The 15,507-nt window shown below is 56.3% G+C and overlaps 2 protein-coding genes across 4 annotated transcripts; both read left to right on the top strand.

Annotated features, from left to right (window-relative positions):
- The first annotated feature begins 879 nt into the window (after positions 1–879).
- On the top strand, positions 880–9,164 carry RENBP (renin binding protein). The gene is made up of 11 exons (XM_053917358.2): positions 880–948; positions 1,280–1,389; positions 1,536–1,611; positions 1,829–1,904; positions 2,083–2,255; positions 2,747–2,971; positions 3,500–3,581; positions 3,907–4,082; positions 4,755–4,886; positions 8,781–8,868; positions 8,957–9,164. Exons 2-11 carry the CDS (start codon positions 1,283–1,285, stop codon positions 9,076–9,078), a joined length of 1,257 nt encoding a protein of 418 aa, XP_053773333.1. The 5' UTR covers positions 880–948; positions 1,280–1,282; the 3' UTR covers positions 9,079–9,164.
- A 211-nt stretch (positions 9,165–9,375) lies between these two features.
- Positions 9,376–14,165, top strand: NAA10 (N-alpha-acetyltransferase 10, NatA catalytic subunit). 3 transcript variants are annotated; one of them, XM_053917360.2, is made up of 8 exons: positions 9,376–9,521; positions 9,982–10,080; positions 10,414–10,454; positions 11,296–11,341; positions 11,428–11,543; positions 11,743–11,787; positions 13,064–13,148; positions 13,847–14,165. In XM_053917360.2, the coding sequence occupies exons 1-8, from the start codon at positions 9,501–9,503 to the stop codon at positions 14,081–14,083; spliced, it is 690 nt and encodes a 229-aa protein (XP_053773335.1). In that variant the 5' UTR covers positions 9,376–9,500; the 3' UTR covers positions 14,084–14,165. The 3 variants fall into 3 exon arrangements, with proteins under 3 accessions (XP_053773335.1, XP_053773334.1, XP_053773336.1); XM_053917359.2 differs by having other exon boundaries at positions 10,414–10,472; XM_053917361.2 differs by having other exon boundaries at positions 9,383–9,521; positions 10,414–10,472; positions 13,636–13,931.
- The last annotated feature ends 1,342 nt before the right edge of the window (positions 14,166–15,507 follow it).

The following is a 15,507-nucleotide window of genomic DNA, read 5'->3' as shown; positions in this document are numbered from 1 at the left end:
TTACACTCCTGGGCTGCAATCCGGCCTTGCAGAAGAAGGGGCGATCGACCCAGAAGTCCAAGCTCCCACAAACCATACTGGGAGCCCATGGCCCTCAGGCAATCTGGCCCCTGGCCCACAGCCTCCCCATAATTACGCCCATCTCAGGGAAAGTGAGGGATAGTTGGTCAGCCAGCCTTGCTCAGGGCCCCCAATCAGGTCAGACAGTCACAGAGTCACACGAACCACATCTGGGCACTGGAAGGCAGGTCTGGAGAACTTGGGGGCTGGAAGACACCCACTCCTTACCTGCATAGTTGATGCCTGGCTTTTGAGCTGCATCACTTGAGCTAAGAAGTCAATGCCGACAGGTGCCCTGTACTGACCCTGACCACTGAAGCAGTTGACGAGGAGCTGATTCACCCAGAGGAGTTGCTCACTGTGGGGTCACAGGTCAGAGGGGCCTCAGTTCGGGCACTTCCATCTGTCCCCTCTCTTGCTGCACCTGAGCCCCACACCTTGCTGAGGCCACTGCCCTTGGTCTCCCTGCTCTGCCCAGCCACACCCTCACACTAGGAACCCTCTCAGGATTCAGTTCACGGGTGGGGGGATGGTTGGACAGGGAGAGCTGGCCCACGTTCCCCAACACACCCACCTTCCCAGCCCCGCCCCTCTTCCCAGACCTTCCTGCGAACTCACCCAGTATTTCCCACCAGGAAGATCTTGAGCTGACGGCCCCAGCGACAGCAATCGCGGGGTTCAGCCACTAGAGGGTCGCAGCGGGCACCAGTGTGGGGGCGGAGCCGGAGCGTGGGGGCGGGGCCTAGATATTGCCAAGCCCCGCCCCCGTCGCGCCCCGCCCCTGGGCCCTGCGGAACCCCTAAGGAGGGGGTGGGTGGGGCGAAGCTGGGTCAGCTGAGTGACAGTCACGGGATCGTGACCATCTCTGTCTGGCTTCCTGGAGGAGAGGTAGGGATGACCGGGGGCTGGGGTGGCCTCTGAGTGTGGCGGGCCAGTGGTGGGGCCCGTGGGGAGTAAGGTGTTCTGGAGTATCCCCGGTTTGGTGGAGTCAGTCCTGGGGCTGGTCCCGGGCCAGAGGGCAGCGCTGCACACGAGTTGGGGGAAACTCAAGGGCTGGATCCCCAGACCTGAGGGCCTGGGGGAGACAGGTCAGGCAGCCCCGGTGCCCACTCAAGCCTGGGGTGACCTGGGGCACAGAGGAGCCCATTCAGGAGGCTGGGATCCAGCAAGACGGGGAGGTCTGTGGGGGAGCTGCACCTCCAAGTCCCAAGTTCCCCAGGAAATGGAAAAGGAGCGGGAGACTCTGCAGACCTGGAAGGAGCGTGTGGGGCAGGAGCTGGACCGTGTGGTGGCTTTCTGGATGGCGCACTCCCACGACCAGGAGTATGGGTGCGCCTCGCCCTCCTTCCCATGCCCTCAGCAGGGTCTTTGCCTCACCTGAGCCCCCACCTCACTCCGCCGTCTCAGACCTGCTGGGCCCAGCAGGCTGTTGGGGGTGCAGGGCCCCTGCCCTTTGCTAACGCTGTGTCCTACAGGGGCTTCTTCACGTGCCTCGGCCGCGATGGTCATGTGTATGACGACCTCAAGTATGTCTGGCTGCAGGGGAGGCAGGTAGGGATGTGCCCAGGCTTGCTTGCAGCTTTCCCAGGGGTGTAAGGCAAAGTCAGCTCGGTCTGCCCTGCTTCGGTCCACACGTGCACACACACGCAAAGTCTGTCGCCTCCACACTACTCCTGCCCTGATGAGGGCACCTAGGACTCCCCCTCTCCCCAGCCCTGAGGACCCTGCCGCCCCTCGCTGAAGCCACGTTTCCTCTGCTCCCTCACAGGTGTGGATGTATTGCCACCTGTACCGCAAGTTTGAGCGCTTCCGCCGCCCCGAACTTCTGGATTCAGCTAAAGCAGGTGCCCTCTTCCTGCCCCTACCTCCCCAAAGGCCACTCTAAGTTTACGCAATAGCGCATGTGTGCCTACTTTCTAGAGGGGTCTGGAAACAGCGAAGAGCCGGGGACGCTCACAGGTGGGAAGAAGAGGTGAGAGTGTCCTCCCCTGAATTCTAGCATGTCAATTTTCCAACCACCAGGTGGCGAATTTTTGCTGCGTTATGCCCGAGTGGCACCTCCTGGGAAGAAGTGTGCCTTTGTCCTGACACGGGATGGCCGCCCCATCAAGGTGCAGCGAACCATCTTTAGCGAGTGTTTCTACACCATGGCCATGAACGAGCTCTGGCGGGTGACGGGGGAAGCGCATTACCAGGTGCATGGCGGGGAGGCCGCCCTGAGGATCTCCGTGCTCTCGCCCGTGCTGGGCACAGCCACCTGATGCATCCCACTCTGCGTGCAAGGCTTTTCCCCGGGCCCTGTCTGCTGGCTGGGCCTGTCATCAATGTCAGTCCTTCCCCTGGGCCCCCGCGGCCCCAGGGCTGCTGGCAATATGCGTCCCCCCCCCCCCATTGCACGGTGTTGACACTGTGCCTAAGGCCATCCCTGCGGAAGTCTCCTTCACTTCTGAACTCTTCCCCCCTCCCCGCACCTTCAAAGGGGCCCTGGGTACAGAGGGGCCAGTCCATGGCCAGCCCCTACCTGGGAGGGGGCCTCTCTGTCCTCCCTGTGCTTTCAGACCCAACCTCATTGCCTGGGAGTGGCATGCACCCCCAGACTGGGAGCCCCTGAGGCAGCCTCAGCCTGGGCCTCCCCTCCCCTCGCCCCCACCCAGCCTGGACCTCCCCTCCCCTCTCCCCCACCCAGAGGGAAGCGGTGGAGATGTTGGATCAGATCGTACACTGGGTGCGGAAAGACCCATCGGGGCTGGGCCGGCCCAGGCTCCCAGGGACCCCAGACTCAGAGTCCATGGCGGTGCCCATGATGCTGCTCAACCTGGTGGAGCAGCTTCGGGAGGCAGATGACGAGATGGCGGGCAAGTATGCGGAGCTGGGGGACTGGTGCGCCCACAAGATTCTGCAGCATGTCCAGGTAGGGGCAGGAGGCTGATGCCAGCCGCCAGACGGGGCCTGGGTGCTAGAAAGCAGGGCACCCTCATCCCTCAGGGCAGCCCCTCCACCTGCACCCACACCAACTTGGACTCTGATGGTCCCCTTTAAGATAGGGAGGCTCAGCCCAGGACCCTTGGGAAGGCGGAGAGCCCAGGGAGCTGGGTGGGGCCAAGGGCAAGAGGAAGGGTGCCAGAGCCACAGGCACATCAGAGAGCAGGAAACCCAGCCAGACCCAAGTCCTTCCAGGCTTCTGTGGGCAGCTCAGCCCACCCAACCTCGGTGCCTTGAATGTCTTACCATTCTCACCTTGGGGGGCCCAGGCCTAAAGCAAGAGTTAGACCCTGTCCAGGCTCTTGGCAGTGACTTAGCCCCTCCTCAAATGCCCCTTTGAGCCAAGCCTGCCCAAGCTTGCAGGTTATGGAGGGAGGGAGGGAGGGGAAGAGGGTCTTTATGGTTGGATGGTGGGGGCTGAAGGCAGAATTACTTTCTCCTGCTCCTCCCTTGGCAGAGGGATGGGCAGGCTGTGCTGGAGAATGTATCAGGAGATGGCAAGGAACTTTCTGGTTGCCTGGGGAGACACCAGAACCCAGGTGAGGGGCACGGTGGGCTGGGTACCACCCTGGAGGAGGGAAGTGCTCAGCTTCGGTGTCTAGGCTTCAAATGGGGGAGTGCCTGGGGACCGCCTTCCTCCCTTCATCCTCTCCCAGCCACGGACCAGACAAGGAAGGGGTGACAGACCTCCCAGGCTGGGGCATCAATCAGCAGCAGGAGACGTAGTCCGGGGTGGATTGCGGGGGCAAGCTTTCTGCGTGGGAAGGTCTGTCTTGTGGGCCGGGGGAGCTCAGAGCAGCTCCCGATGTTAGGGAGCTAGGAAGGGAAGGATGCACAGCTTGCCTTACCCTGAGCCTTCACTAGGCCACGCACTAGAAGCTGGATGGTTCCTGCTCCGTCATGCCATCAGGAAAGGTGACCCTGAACTTCGAGTCCACGTTATTGACAAGTTCCTATTGTTGCCTTTCCGCTCTGGATGGGACCCTGACCATGGAGGCCTCTTCTACTTCCAGGATGCGGATGGCCTCTGCCCTACCCAGGTGGGAATGTGCTCAGGGCCACAGGATACTAACCTGTCCGAAGCTTTCTGTCTTGAGAGGTTCAAAGCTTGCTCTCATCACCCATTTCACAGAGAGGGACCTGGGCTCCGATTGGTAAACTTGCCCAGCATGACCCCAGCGGTAAGCTCTTGACTTCAAACCAGTGGCCCTCGAGCTCGCGTGCGTAGGGAGGCCATTAGGGAGCACAGACAACGCCCGTGCGGAGGCACTTGTTCCCTTCATCTTGAAAAGGCTCTCTGGATGATTTTAAGGTGGCAGCAGGGGTAGCAGATTTGCTCCCTTGTGCCTGTTTGCTCTGATTGTACCTTGGTCCTGCTGAGGTCGGCAGAGAGTGGCTGCCTCTGCCACTGGCAGGAACTGAGTGTCCTAGGGGCTTTCAACAGACTAGCAAGACAGACAGGTTTCAATTCCAGGGCTAAAGGAAATCCTGCCCCATCCTTGCCCTTTGGGGTGTACTGGGCCCAGAAGCTAGTCCTATTTGAGGGGCCATTCAGACTCCCAGAGATGTCCATTCTGTGATTGAGCTCCAGGTTCTTGGGCCAGACGGAGTCTGAGCCAGGGCCTGAAAGGTGAGGGTGACTTTCCTGTTGAGAGAGGTGGCGGAGGGTGGGACCCTGGGCTCTCAGATGCCTTCCTCTGCTCTGCTTTCAGCTGGAGTGGGCCATGAAGCTCTGGTGGCCACACAGTGAAGCCATGATTGCCTTACTGATGGGCTACAGTGACAATGGGGACCCTGCCTTACTCCACCTCTTCTACCAGGTGGCTGAGTACACCTTCCGCCAGGTAAGTGCCGCTTCCTGGGCCACAGCCCTCTATGGGCTCAGCAAGGGTGTGGAGGAGACACAGGCAGGCTTTCCTGGGCTGTGGGAGAAGGCTGGCCAGGGATGGGGAGGACCATCCCACACCCCCTACATCCTGCTTCACTGGGTGTGGTCCCTCAGCTGGCCTGAGAGTTCCTGGAGGTCCCCCGGTGCCCTCTGTTCAGTCCACAGAGCAATCCCTGCTCCCGTGAAGCTTATGTTTCGGTAGGGGGTAGGGGGACAGACCATAAACAAGCGAACAGGCAAACACAGATGGCAATGAGAGCTGTGGAAAATAAAGCAAGGTTGAGGGGCTGTGGGGGGAAATAATAGTGGCAGGGATGCTCCATACAGAGCTGTCACCTTGGCTGATTTAGGCATTACTGGGTCCCGGGGCTTCAGGAGGGGAGGCTATACAGGGCATGGGGCAAAGGCAGGGAGACAGGAGACTATAGCTGTGCTCCTGACCAGTGAAGATGGGGCGTGGCCTGGGGTGGGAGTTGCAATGTACAGATGCATCGAAGTCCAGTTAAGGGGGAGAGGTCTGGGTCAGGATTGTTTGGGTGTCATAAGATATAGATGAGCCCCGGCTGCTGTGGCTCAGTCGATTGAGTGCTGGCCTGGGAACCAAAGTGTCACTGGTTCGATTCCCAGTCAGGGCACATGCCTGGGTTGCAGGCCAGGTCCCCGGTTGGGGGCGCTCGAGAGGCAACCGCACAGTGATGCTTCTCTCCCGCTCTTTCTCCTTCCCTTCCCCTCTCTCTAAAAACATATAAATAAAATCTTTTGTAAAAAAAGAGTATAGATGACACTGGAAGCTAGGAGACAAAGTAAGCTTCTGAAAGTACAGAAGGAGAAGAGGGAATAGGAAGCCTCGCAAAGGAGACAAGAATCAGCTTCAAGGTAGGAAGGAAGCTGAGGCCTCCCAGAGGCCAAAGAGTGATGAGCTGTACCAGCTACTGCTGAGGGGTACCTCAGGTGCTGAGCCTGGTGGTGAATGAATGAAGATTACTGTTTAACCTCTAAAGCCACACCATAGTCCATTGGTAAACTCCAGAATGGGAGAGACTATAGCAGGGGGTCTCATTCTGGAGTCCATGAGTTTCACAACCCGAAAGAAAATTACATCTTTATTTGTACTAAGCTCTAACTGAAATCCAGCATTTATTCCCATTATGAACGGAGGCAGTGACCATCATAGTATAAGCAGCACTCAAATTTCTCACCAACAATAATTCCAAATAGGGCCTGGCTGGTATGGCTCAGTGGATTGAGCGCCAGCCGGCTAATCAAAAAAAAAAGCTTGCCGGTTCGATTCCCAGTCAGGGCACATGCCTGGATTGTGGGCCAGGCCCCCAGTTGCAGTCTTGCAAGAGGCAACTGATGGGTGTTTCTTCCTCCCTTTCCCTCTTTCTAAAAATAAATAAAATAAAATACTTTAGCCCTGGCTGGTGTGGCTCAGTGGATTGTGTGCCGGCCTGCAAACCAAAGGGTCGCTAGTTCGATTCCCAGTCAGGGCACATGCCTGGGTTGCAGCCCAGGTTCCCATTAGGGGGCATGCTAGAGGCAGCCACACAATGATATTTCTCTCCCTCTCTTTCTTCCTCCCTTCCCCTTTCTCTAAAGGTAAATGGATAAAATTAAAAAAAAATTTTTTTAGAACAAGAAATCTCAAATACGTTCATGTTACATTGTACTTAGAGAGGCATCTCCAAGTATTGCACAAGCTCATCACGACTTCCAAACACAGGAGTCATGCAGCCCAACGCTGTATCTTAATATTGAATGCATTCATAAAGAACGTGTGTTAGAGGCCACCGGTTTTCACGGCCTCAAGTTAAATTTAAGGAATACATTTTAAAGAGAGAGAGAGATGGCACTTGAACAATTACAGAACTTATCACCAACAGGTCAATCATTATACACTAACCAACACACACTATAAAAAGCAAAAATTTCAACACCCACATAAAAGCTGGACAGGAAAACAGTTAAATTCTTTGTTATCTTTCCATGTCAGATCAAGTAGTTAAAAAACGAGTAAGGATGCCATGTCCCTAGAAAGATAGAATGAATAGATACAGAACTAGTTTTACCCCCTACAAAGAAGACAGCAACTCATGGGCCGCAAGTGAAAGAAATACTTTTTTTATTGAGTTTTTGAGAGGGAGAGGAGAGAGGAACATTGCTTGGTTGTTCCACTTATTTATGTATTCATCCGTTGATTCTTTTATGTGCCCTGCCTGGGGATTGAACCCAAAACCTTGTCTGTAATGAGACAATGCTGTAACCAACTGAGCTAGCAGGACCTGAAAAGATAGTTTAAGCCTTAGCCTATGTGGCTCAGTTGGTTGGAGCATTGTCCTATAACCAAAAGGTTAACGGTTCGATTCCCAGTCAGGACACACACCTAGGTTGCATGTCTGGGCATATATGGAAGGCAAATGATCCATGTTTCTCTCTCTCTCTCTTTTTTAAAGATTGTATTTATTTTTAAGAGAGTGGAAGGGAAAGAGAAAGAGAGGGAGAGAAACATCAATGTGTGGTTGCCTTCCCCATGCTCCGTACTGGGGACCTGGCCCATAACCCAGGCATGTGCCCTGGTTGGGAATGGAACCAGTGACCCTTTGGTTTGCAGGCTGGTGCTCAATCCACTGAGCCACACCAGCCAGGGCCAGATACTTCTCTCTTGCATTGATGTTTCTCTCTCTCTTCCTCCATCTCTAAAAAAATCGATGAAAAAGGATATTAATATTTAATAATAATTAAGGTACCTTAAAACATTTTTATTCATTTATTTTTAGAGAGGGGAAGGGAGGGAGAAAGAGGGAGAGAAGCATCAATGTGTGGCTGCCTTTCATGTACCCCCACTGGGGACCCAGCTCACAACCCAGTCATATGTCCTAACTGGGAACTGAACTAGCAAGCCTTTGGTTCGCAGGCTGGCACTCAATTCACTGAGCCACACCAGCCAGGGCAGATACTTTGATAGTGGACTTCAATGTCATTGATTTCCTCTATGACCGTTCTCAGAAGGTGCTCAATTCCACTGAAGTCTCTATCCAGGAAGGAAAAAGGACTGAGGCTAGGGCTCTGAGGTCCATCCCGGGGTGTGTGAAAGGAATTGACAAGCTTCACCCGACAGGTGGCCAATGGGATTTGAGCAGGAGAGAAGGGAGGAATGCGGAAGGGTCAACAGAGCTGCCTGGCAGAGGCAGGCTTCAGGTGGCTCTGAGGGAGGGGGAGGTGCATTTGGGACCTGTGGCGAGCAGCTCAGGAATCAGATCTCAGTGATGGACATTCACAGTGTCAGATACTGGAAGACAGGCCTGGGTAGCAGGAAACAGGGAACTCCAAGGGAGTAAGTTGTTGTAAAGTTACCTGACATACCAGCACCTCCACCAGAGTTCTCTTTTTTCTTTCTTTAAGTCAATTGCACTGAAGTACAAGTTATAGACTAGAGTGCGCCCATTTGGACTGCCCAGTGCACTAAAACTTGGCAATGTATACGTTTGTGTAACCACAAGCACAATCAAGACATATAAAGTTTCTGTCATCCCTAAGCAGGGTTGTTTTCAGTCCATCTTGCAGTATTTAATCTAACAGCCTGCGCTCCTTTCCGTCAGTGGGTTTTCTAGCTATAAACTCTCAAACCCCTGCAGAAAAGAGAGGGGAAAGTCCCTCGCTTTTATCCTTGTCCGGGATGAGGTACGGTGTGTTTTAAGAGCACCGATTCTGGAGCCGGGCTACCTGGGGTCAACCCGAGCTCTGACCCGGGTCGCAGTGCAGTGGGGACAGTGAGAGGCCCTTCCCTAGACCTGTCGCAAATGGGCGGCTCCTGCAGATGCTAGCTGTCAGTGTCTCATTGTTATTCCAGTTTCGCGATCCCGAGTACGGGGAATGGTTTGGCTACCTAAACCGAGAGGGGATGGTTGCCCTCACCATCAAGGGGGGTCCTTTCAAAGGTGAGTGGGGACAGGGTGGGGCTCCACGGGCTACGGGGATTTGGCGGACCCCGGTCCTCCCAACTCGCTCTCTGTCCTCTCCCCGCAGGATGCTTCCACGTGCCGCGGTGCCTGGCCATGTGCGAGGAGATGCTGGGCGCTCTGCTGAGCCGCCTCGCCCCTGTCCGTGACCCCGGCGCCGGGTCACCGTCCGCCGACCCCGCCCGCTGAAGCGCTGAATAAAGCTGAGGCTGCCCCACTGCCCGCGTGTGCGTGTCTGTGGGGTCGCCGGGGTCGGGTGTAGCCACCGCGCTTGCGGGAGGGCACCTGCTCGCCCAGGTGGCAGCCCGCCCGCCGACAGTCCTGACTGCAAGAAGCCTTAGCCCGCCCCGCGCCCCGCCCCGCCCCGCCCCGCCCCGCCCGCCGACGGTTCCGCCCCGGCCCTCGCCCGTCTGGCTCATTGGCCGTGCGGCCGCAAGGGCGGGTGCGGCGGCGAGCACTTCCGGCCGGCGGCCAGTCTCGGAGCGCACCTCCCCTTCCGCCCCCGCCCCCGCCAACCCGGCCCCGGCCCCGGCCCCGGCGTCACTTTGGATCGCGGCGGCAGCTGACTGCGCGTTCACGACCCGCTGGGAGCCGCGAGCCCCGCCGCCGTTATGAACATCCGCAATGCGAGGGTGAGGGGCCAGGGCGGAAGGCTGTCCGCGCCGCGTGGGTGTGGGCCGGGTGGCCGCGTGCGCATGCTCGCGAGGGGCCTGCCGCGTCCCGGGCCGGCCGTCCCGCACGGGGAGGTGAAGGCCAACGTGTCCGTGGGGTGGACCTACCCGAAGAGGGGGCCGGACCTACCCGAAGAGGGGGCCGGGGCTGCGAACCCCGTCTTTGCGGGATGTCGGGGTTCAGTTGCGTGGTGTCCGGGAGCCCCCCGTGGCACCCACGTTCATACCAAGGACAGACGATTTTTGCACAGCGCCTGTGGGCCAGGCCTGTGTAAAGACAGTCACTGGCCGGCCAAGCCCTGCAGGGGGTGGGGATGGTCGGTGACTAGACAGACAGCAAGAAGGCTTCTGACAGGACCGAGGCCTGCTTAGTCACCGCAGTTCCGGGCCTGACTGCATTCCACTGCCCTCCTCCCCGCAGCCAGAGGACCTGATGAACATGCAGCACTGCAACCTCCTGTGCCTGCCGGAGAACTACCAGATGAAATACTATTTTTACCATGGCCTCTCCTGGCCCCAGGTGGGCAGCTGGGGGACTTGGGGACTGCAGACATCAGGTGTCAGTTTGGGAGGAGTGCGTGTTTTCACCTAGGGTGGGTAGCTTACAGCTGGACCAACGGAGGGACAGGATTCACACCTCTCTCCATCCCCTCCCTGGGAAAGAAAGGGGCGCAGTGTGCTGCGGGGAAACCAAGCCACTGGGCCTGGAGGTCAGAGCTGTCACTGAACTCGCCACTTGATGGACTTCTGTCTGTCATGTACACGGGGGTCTGTGGGCCGAGGTGTCCCCTCAGGGCTCCTCACCTGGAACAGGAAGTTGTTTTCTGACTTCTTTTTCCTCCCTGTCACCCAGCTCTCTTACATCGCTGAGGATGAGAATGGGAAGATTGTGGGGTATGTCCTGGCCAAAATGTGAGTCACCACGAAGGGAGAGAAGCCGGGTGTGGGGGCTGCGGGGGGGACACACGAACACTGTACATGTCTGGTGGATGCTGCCTGGGTTGATTCTTTTAAAAAGTTAATTTACAGACTTTTTTTAAGTTCAGTTTTAAGTTCACTGCAAAACTGAGTGGAAAGTACACAGTTCTTTTATAGCCCCTCCCCCAGTTTCCTTTATGATTAAGGCCTTGTGGTATATTTGTTAGAACGGATGCACCAATATTGTTACATCCTTAAAGTATATAGTCCCCATCAAGTTTCATTCTTGATGTTGTACTTTCTGTGGATTTACACAAATATCCGATGACATGTGTCCACTACTAGAATGCCATACAGAGTACTTTCACTGTCCTAAAATCAAAGCCCTCTGCGTGCGCCGCCTGTTCATCCCACCCTCCTGCTCCTGGCGACCACTGACCTTTTTACTGTCTCATAGTTTTTACCTTTTCCAGAATGTCATTTAGCTGTAACCAGAAACTATATAGCCTTTTCAGATTGGCTTCTTTCACTTAGTAATATGAATTTCTTACTCCATGTCTTTCCATGGCTTGCTAGCTCATTTCTTTGTAGCACCGGACAGTATTCCATTGTACTCCGTTGACACTACCTGTCTTTTGGCTGCTGTGAGGGGTTTTGGGAGTCCCAGCTCTCCCCCCATCCCAGGTCTGGGGGAACTTTGGAGCCAGCCAGAGGAGTTTGTGCTCCTGCCACCTACATATGCGGGGTCAGGGTGCGGGGCAGTAGCTGCATCTGTACCAGGCTCTTTGCTAGCCTCTTTCCTTTCTTCTTGCTCTAGGGAAGAGGACCCAGATGACGTGCCCCATGGACATATCACCTCACTGGTGCGTAGGGCCCACGCAGGCTCTGAGGGGGGCGGAAGTAGGGGTTAGTTGGGGCAGCCCTAGAGGACCCGCCCTTCTTTCACCAGGCTGTGAAGCGTTCCCACCGACGCCTTGGCCTGGCTCAGAAGCTGATGGACCAGGCCTCCCGAGCCATGATCGAGAACTTCAACGCCAAATACGTTTCCCTGCATGTCAGGAAGAGGTGGAAGCCAGGGCCTAGGGAAGGGAGGAGTAGGGAGGAGATACTGTCTTGATGTGGGTCCTGGGGTGCCCTGGCTTTTGAAGAAGATCTGGAAGTGGGATTAGTGGGGAGGGGGCACTAGGAAGAGGGGCAGGACCTGGACATGCTTCCCCTGCCTGACCAAGCCTGTGCAGCTCAGTGGTGCCTTGTTCCCCTGCAGTAACCGGGCCGCGCTGCACCTCTATTCCAACACCCTCAACTTTCAGTAAGTAGATCTAGATTTTTCTAACGTAGTGGGAGCGGTCCCAGGTCTGGCTCATCCATGTGGCTGGGATGGGCTGAGCTGACTTCCAGGCAGTGGACTGGGGGAGGCTGACAGGGGAAGCAGGTCCCGGACTCCACACATTGTCAGGGTGCCTCCTCCACTCTCAGTGGTGACAGCACCTACCTGCTGCCATCTGCTCAAGGCGTGCGATGCAGAAGGATGTGTGATGTGTCTTGCTGGGTGGAGGAGCGATTGCTTGATGCCAGCCGAGCGAAGGTGAAGGGCAGCATGGCGAAGGGCACACAGGCTTTCCAGTGAAGGTTCAGGAGGAGAGATGAGGGCTCAGGACATGAGCAGAGGCCTAAGAACAGGACTCAGAGTGGCCAGGCACCTAGAAGCACCTAAGTGGGGCCAGAAGAAAGGAGAACATGGTGCCACAGAAGTGTCTGCGTGAGGAGTGGAGGGAGCTAGAGCCCTGGGCATCCTGGGGGATGAGGGTGGGTCCACTCGGGGATATGGGAGTCTCTGTGTGCCTGGTACAGGACAGAAAGAGCCTGGCAGGGAATTGACACACCCAATAAATGATGGCAAAAGCTACTCGAAAAGGAGGCTAGGATGGGCTGTCCCTGGAGGGCCCGCTGAGACAGCACTCAGTCTGCGTTTGGTGGGGGATGAGAAGGGACTGTTGTAAAGGGTATTTGAGGAGGGATCTTCGACCTGGGTGCTGAGACCTTCGGTATCAACAATTCCAGGGGCTTAGGTACGGCGCAGCCTTTCTGGCCATCAAATCCATCTCCTATTCCAGTGGCAGATGCCCAAGTCTGCACGCATACCTCCTGAGCTGCCAGGGCCGGGGGCCATGCTGCCTGGCAGTGCCTGTCAGGGACAGAGGGTGCAGCACCCCTCCTCCCTGGTCCCCGTTGCTAGGCATAGGAACTGACTGTGCAGTCTCAGTAAGTGACAGGGAGCAGATCAGGGAGGGAAGAGGATGGGTAAACTCCACGCTTCGACTCACAAGAAACCACAGAAAGATCTTGGTAGCTGGATCAGGGATGCTAGACCATGGCAGGACCCAGCGGAGGGGGAGAGGGGTAAAGGCACTGGGTACTACTTACTGCTGGAGAGAGCAGAAGGGAAGGCTATTTGGAAATGGGGCTTGTCTACAAAAGGGTCCTTCAGGGGGAAATGACATCTTGCCCCACTACGTGATGCCAGAAGGCTGAGGAGAATTTGACCACCTATTCGGGTCGTCCTTCTATCCACCCCCTGCCCACAGGATCAGTGAAGTGGAGCCCAAATACTATGCAGATGGGGAAGATGCGTATGCAATGAAGCGGGATCTCACCCAGATGGCCGATGAGGTAAGAGGGGGGCCAGGGCCACGGTCCCCACAGATAAAGAAAAGCAAGGCAAGTAGGGGAGGCCCTGTTGGAGGGAAGGTGAGGCTCCCAGGGGCCCTGAGACAGTAGGAGGGCTGCGATGGCTGGAGGTGAGATGGACCAAGTGCCAGCTGTTGTGGCCACATTGCTTGGAGTCCTGATCCTTGTCACCTCAGTTTCCTCAGCTGTCAGGGAGGAAGCTGGGCCTTGTCACGGCTTTGAAGGAGGCTACACCGGCCCAAGATTCCATTTTCAGGAAGAAGCTTGTGCCGCCCTAAGGCTTGATGTGAGAGGCAAGGGAGGAGGCCCCTGGATGCGCTGAGAGTGAGGGCTCCAGGGTAGCTGTGGGGGCCGGGGGACAGCCAGGGCCTGCCTCAAGGCTCATGGGTAAGACAAAACAGGGCTGAGGAGAAAGTCAAGGTTCTACAGCAGCCTGTGTGAGGGAGGCATGAGCAAACTCCCTTTACAGGAGAGAAAACAGGCCCAGAGAGGGCAGAGCCAGGATTCAAGCCAGTGTGGTCCTGTGTTTCCTGCCCTGGTCCTGCTGCCTCTCGCTGTGCCCCCTGCCCCCAGCATGTGACAGGCACAGAGTCCCCTGGGCTGCTTGAGAGGACCTCCATGGTGTTGAGACTTAGGCCCCATCTCCTTCCTCCTGCTTCTCCCTGGGCTCCTGATGGCAGCTGAGGCGGCACCTGGAGTTGAAGGAGAAGAGCAGGCACACAGTGCTGGGTGCCATCGAGAACAAGGTGGAGAGCAAGGGCAACTCGCTTCCAAGCTCAGGAGAGCCCTGTCGTGAGGAGAAGGGCCTGGCTGCAGAGGACAGCGGTGGTGACAGCAAGGACCTCAGCGAGGTCAGTGAGACCACAGAGAGCACCGATGTCAAGGACAGCTCAGAGGCCTCCGACTCGGCCTCCTAGAGCCTGCAAGCGCTCACCTCCCTACTCTGGCCTGCCCATCCCATCCTCACCTGAGGTTTCACAATAAACTTCACCCAGTGGCCTTGGGGGGTTTGTGTGTGCGAGTGTGCACATTTGGGGGGGGTGTGCCTCAGGCCCTCTGTGTCCCCGTGGAGGTGGACCTCACAGCCTTTTGTCACGGCGAGTCCTGGAAAACCCAGGTAGAAGGGAAGAGCTTTGTCGGGGCTTTGGAGGCGGAGCTCCCAAGTCTGTTGGCTTTCAGCATCTTGGGGCCCTAGGGAGGGGAGACCCTGGAGTTCTGGATGCCACACCCACCTGAGCTGTCACTGCCTTGCTGGGCTCTAGATGTCTTAAGTCCGACTGCTCACTGGGCTTACCTACTGATGTCCTATCTGGGTTATGGCCCAAACCAGCTACCCAGTTGTGGAAGTCCTGGCAACTGCCCTTGATTAATCCTTCCCTCCCCTGCCATCCAAAAGGTCAGTGAGTCCTGTGTGTTTGACCACCATAGTTCTCCTTGAATCTACTCCCTAACCTAAGCCTTAATTTGAAAATAATAGACTTTTAGTAGTTTTAGGTTTACAGAACGGACTGATAGTAAAGAGTTCCCATGTACCCCCTCTGCCTCCTCAGTTTCCCCTATGAACATTTAGCATTGTGTTGCATTTGTTACAATTGAGCCAATATTGATATTTTATTAACTACAGTCCAGGGTTTACATTTCCCTCTTTGTGTTGGTACATTCTATGGATTATTTAAAAGACTTCATTTATTTATTTATTTTTAGTGAGAGGGAAGGGAGGGAGAAGGAGGAAGAGAAACATCAATCGATTGCCTCTCGCACACCCCCAACTCAGACACCACCCGCAACCCAGGAATGTGCCTTGACTGGGAATCAAACCAGCGGCCATTGAGTTCACAGGCCGGCACTCAATCCACTGAGCCACACCAGCCAGGGCTGTACATTGTATGGATTTTGAGAAATGGATAATGTCATTTCATGCAGAATATAAGCCCTCTGTTTTTCATGGCTTTGCTACAGCCCCCCAATTTGTTCCTGTGCCCCTTCCTCTGGCTGCAGCACCATCACTTGCTGCTCCTACGCCCTGAGCAGGCTGTCTGGGCTGCGTACCTCCCAGTGAAGCTCAGCACTCCTGAGCTGTCACTGTACCTTAAATCCCTGCTACTGCAGATGGCACACTACTTCCCCCGCCAGGCTGAATATTTCGCCACCAGGCCTAGAGCTCGGTTCTCTTTGGCTGGAGCTTAGCACGTGACCAACAGGCAGCCGGGGAAGCTGAAACTGCGGGGGGAAGGGGGGCGGGGGGTGGTGGGGGCTGGAAGTTGAGTCTGCGCATGCGTGCTGGCTCCCAGGCGCTGGCGATGGCTGTATTCTGATTGGCTCAAATGCGGTCTGCGCTGCA

The sequence above is a fragment of the Desmodus rotundus genome, chromosome X, assembly GCF_022682495.2.
Source record: "Desmodus rotundus isolate HL8 chromosome X, HLdesRot8A.1, whole genome shotgun sequence".
NCBI classification, from domain to species: domain Eukaryota; kingdom Metazoa; phylum Chordata; class Mammalia; order Chiroptera; family Phyllostomidae; genus Desmodus; species Desmodus rotundus.
Note: the sequence above shows the minus strand (reverse complement) of the source record. Positions and strands in the feature narration are given on the sequence as shown.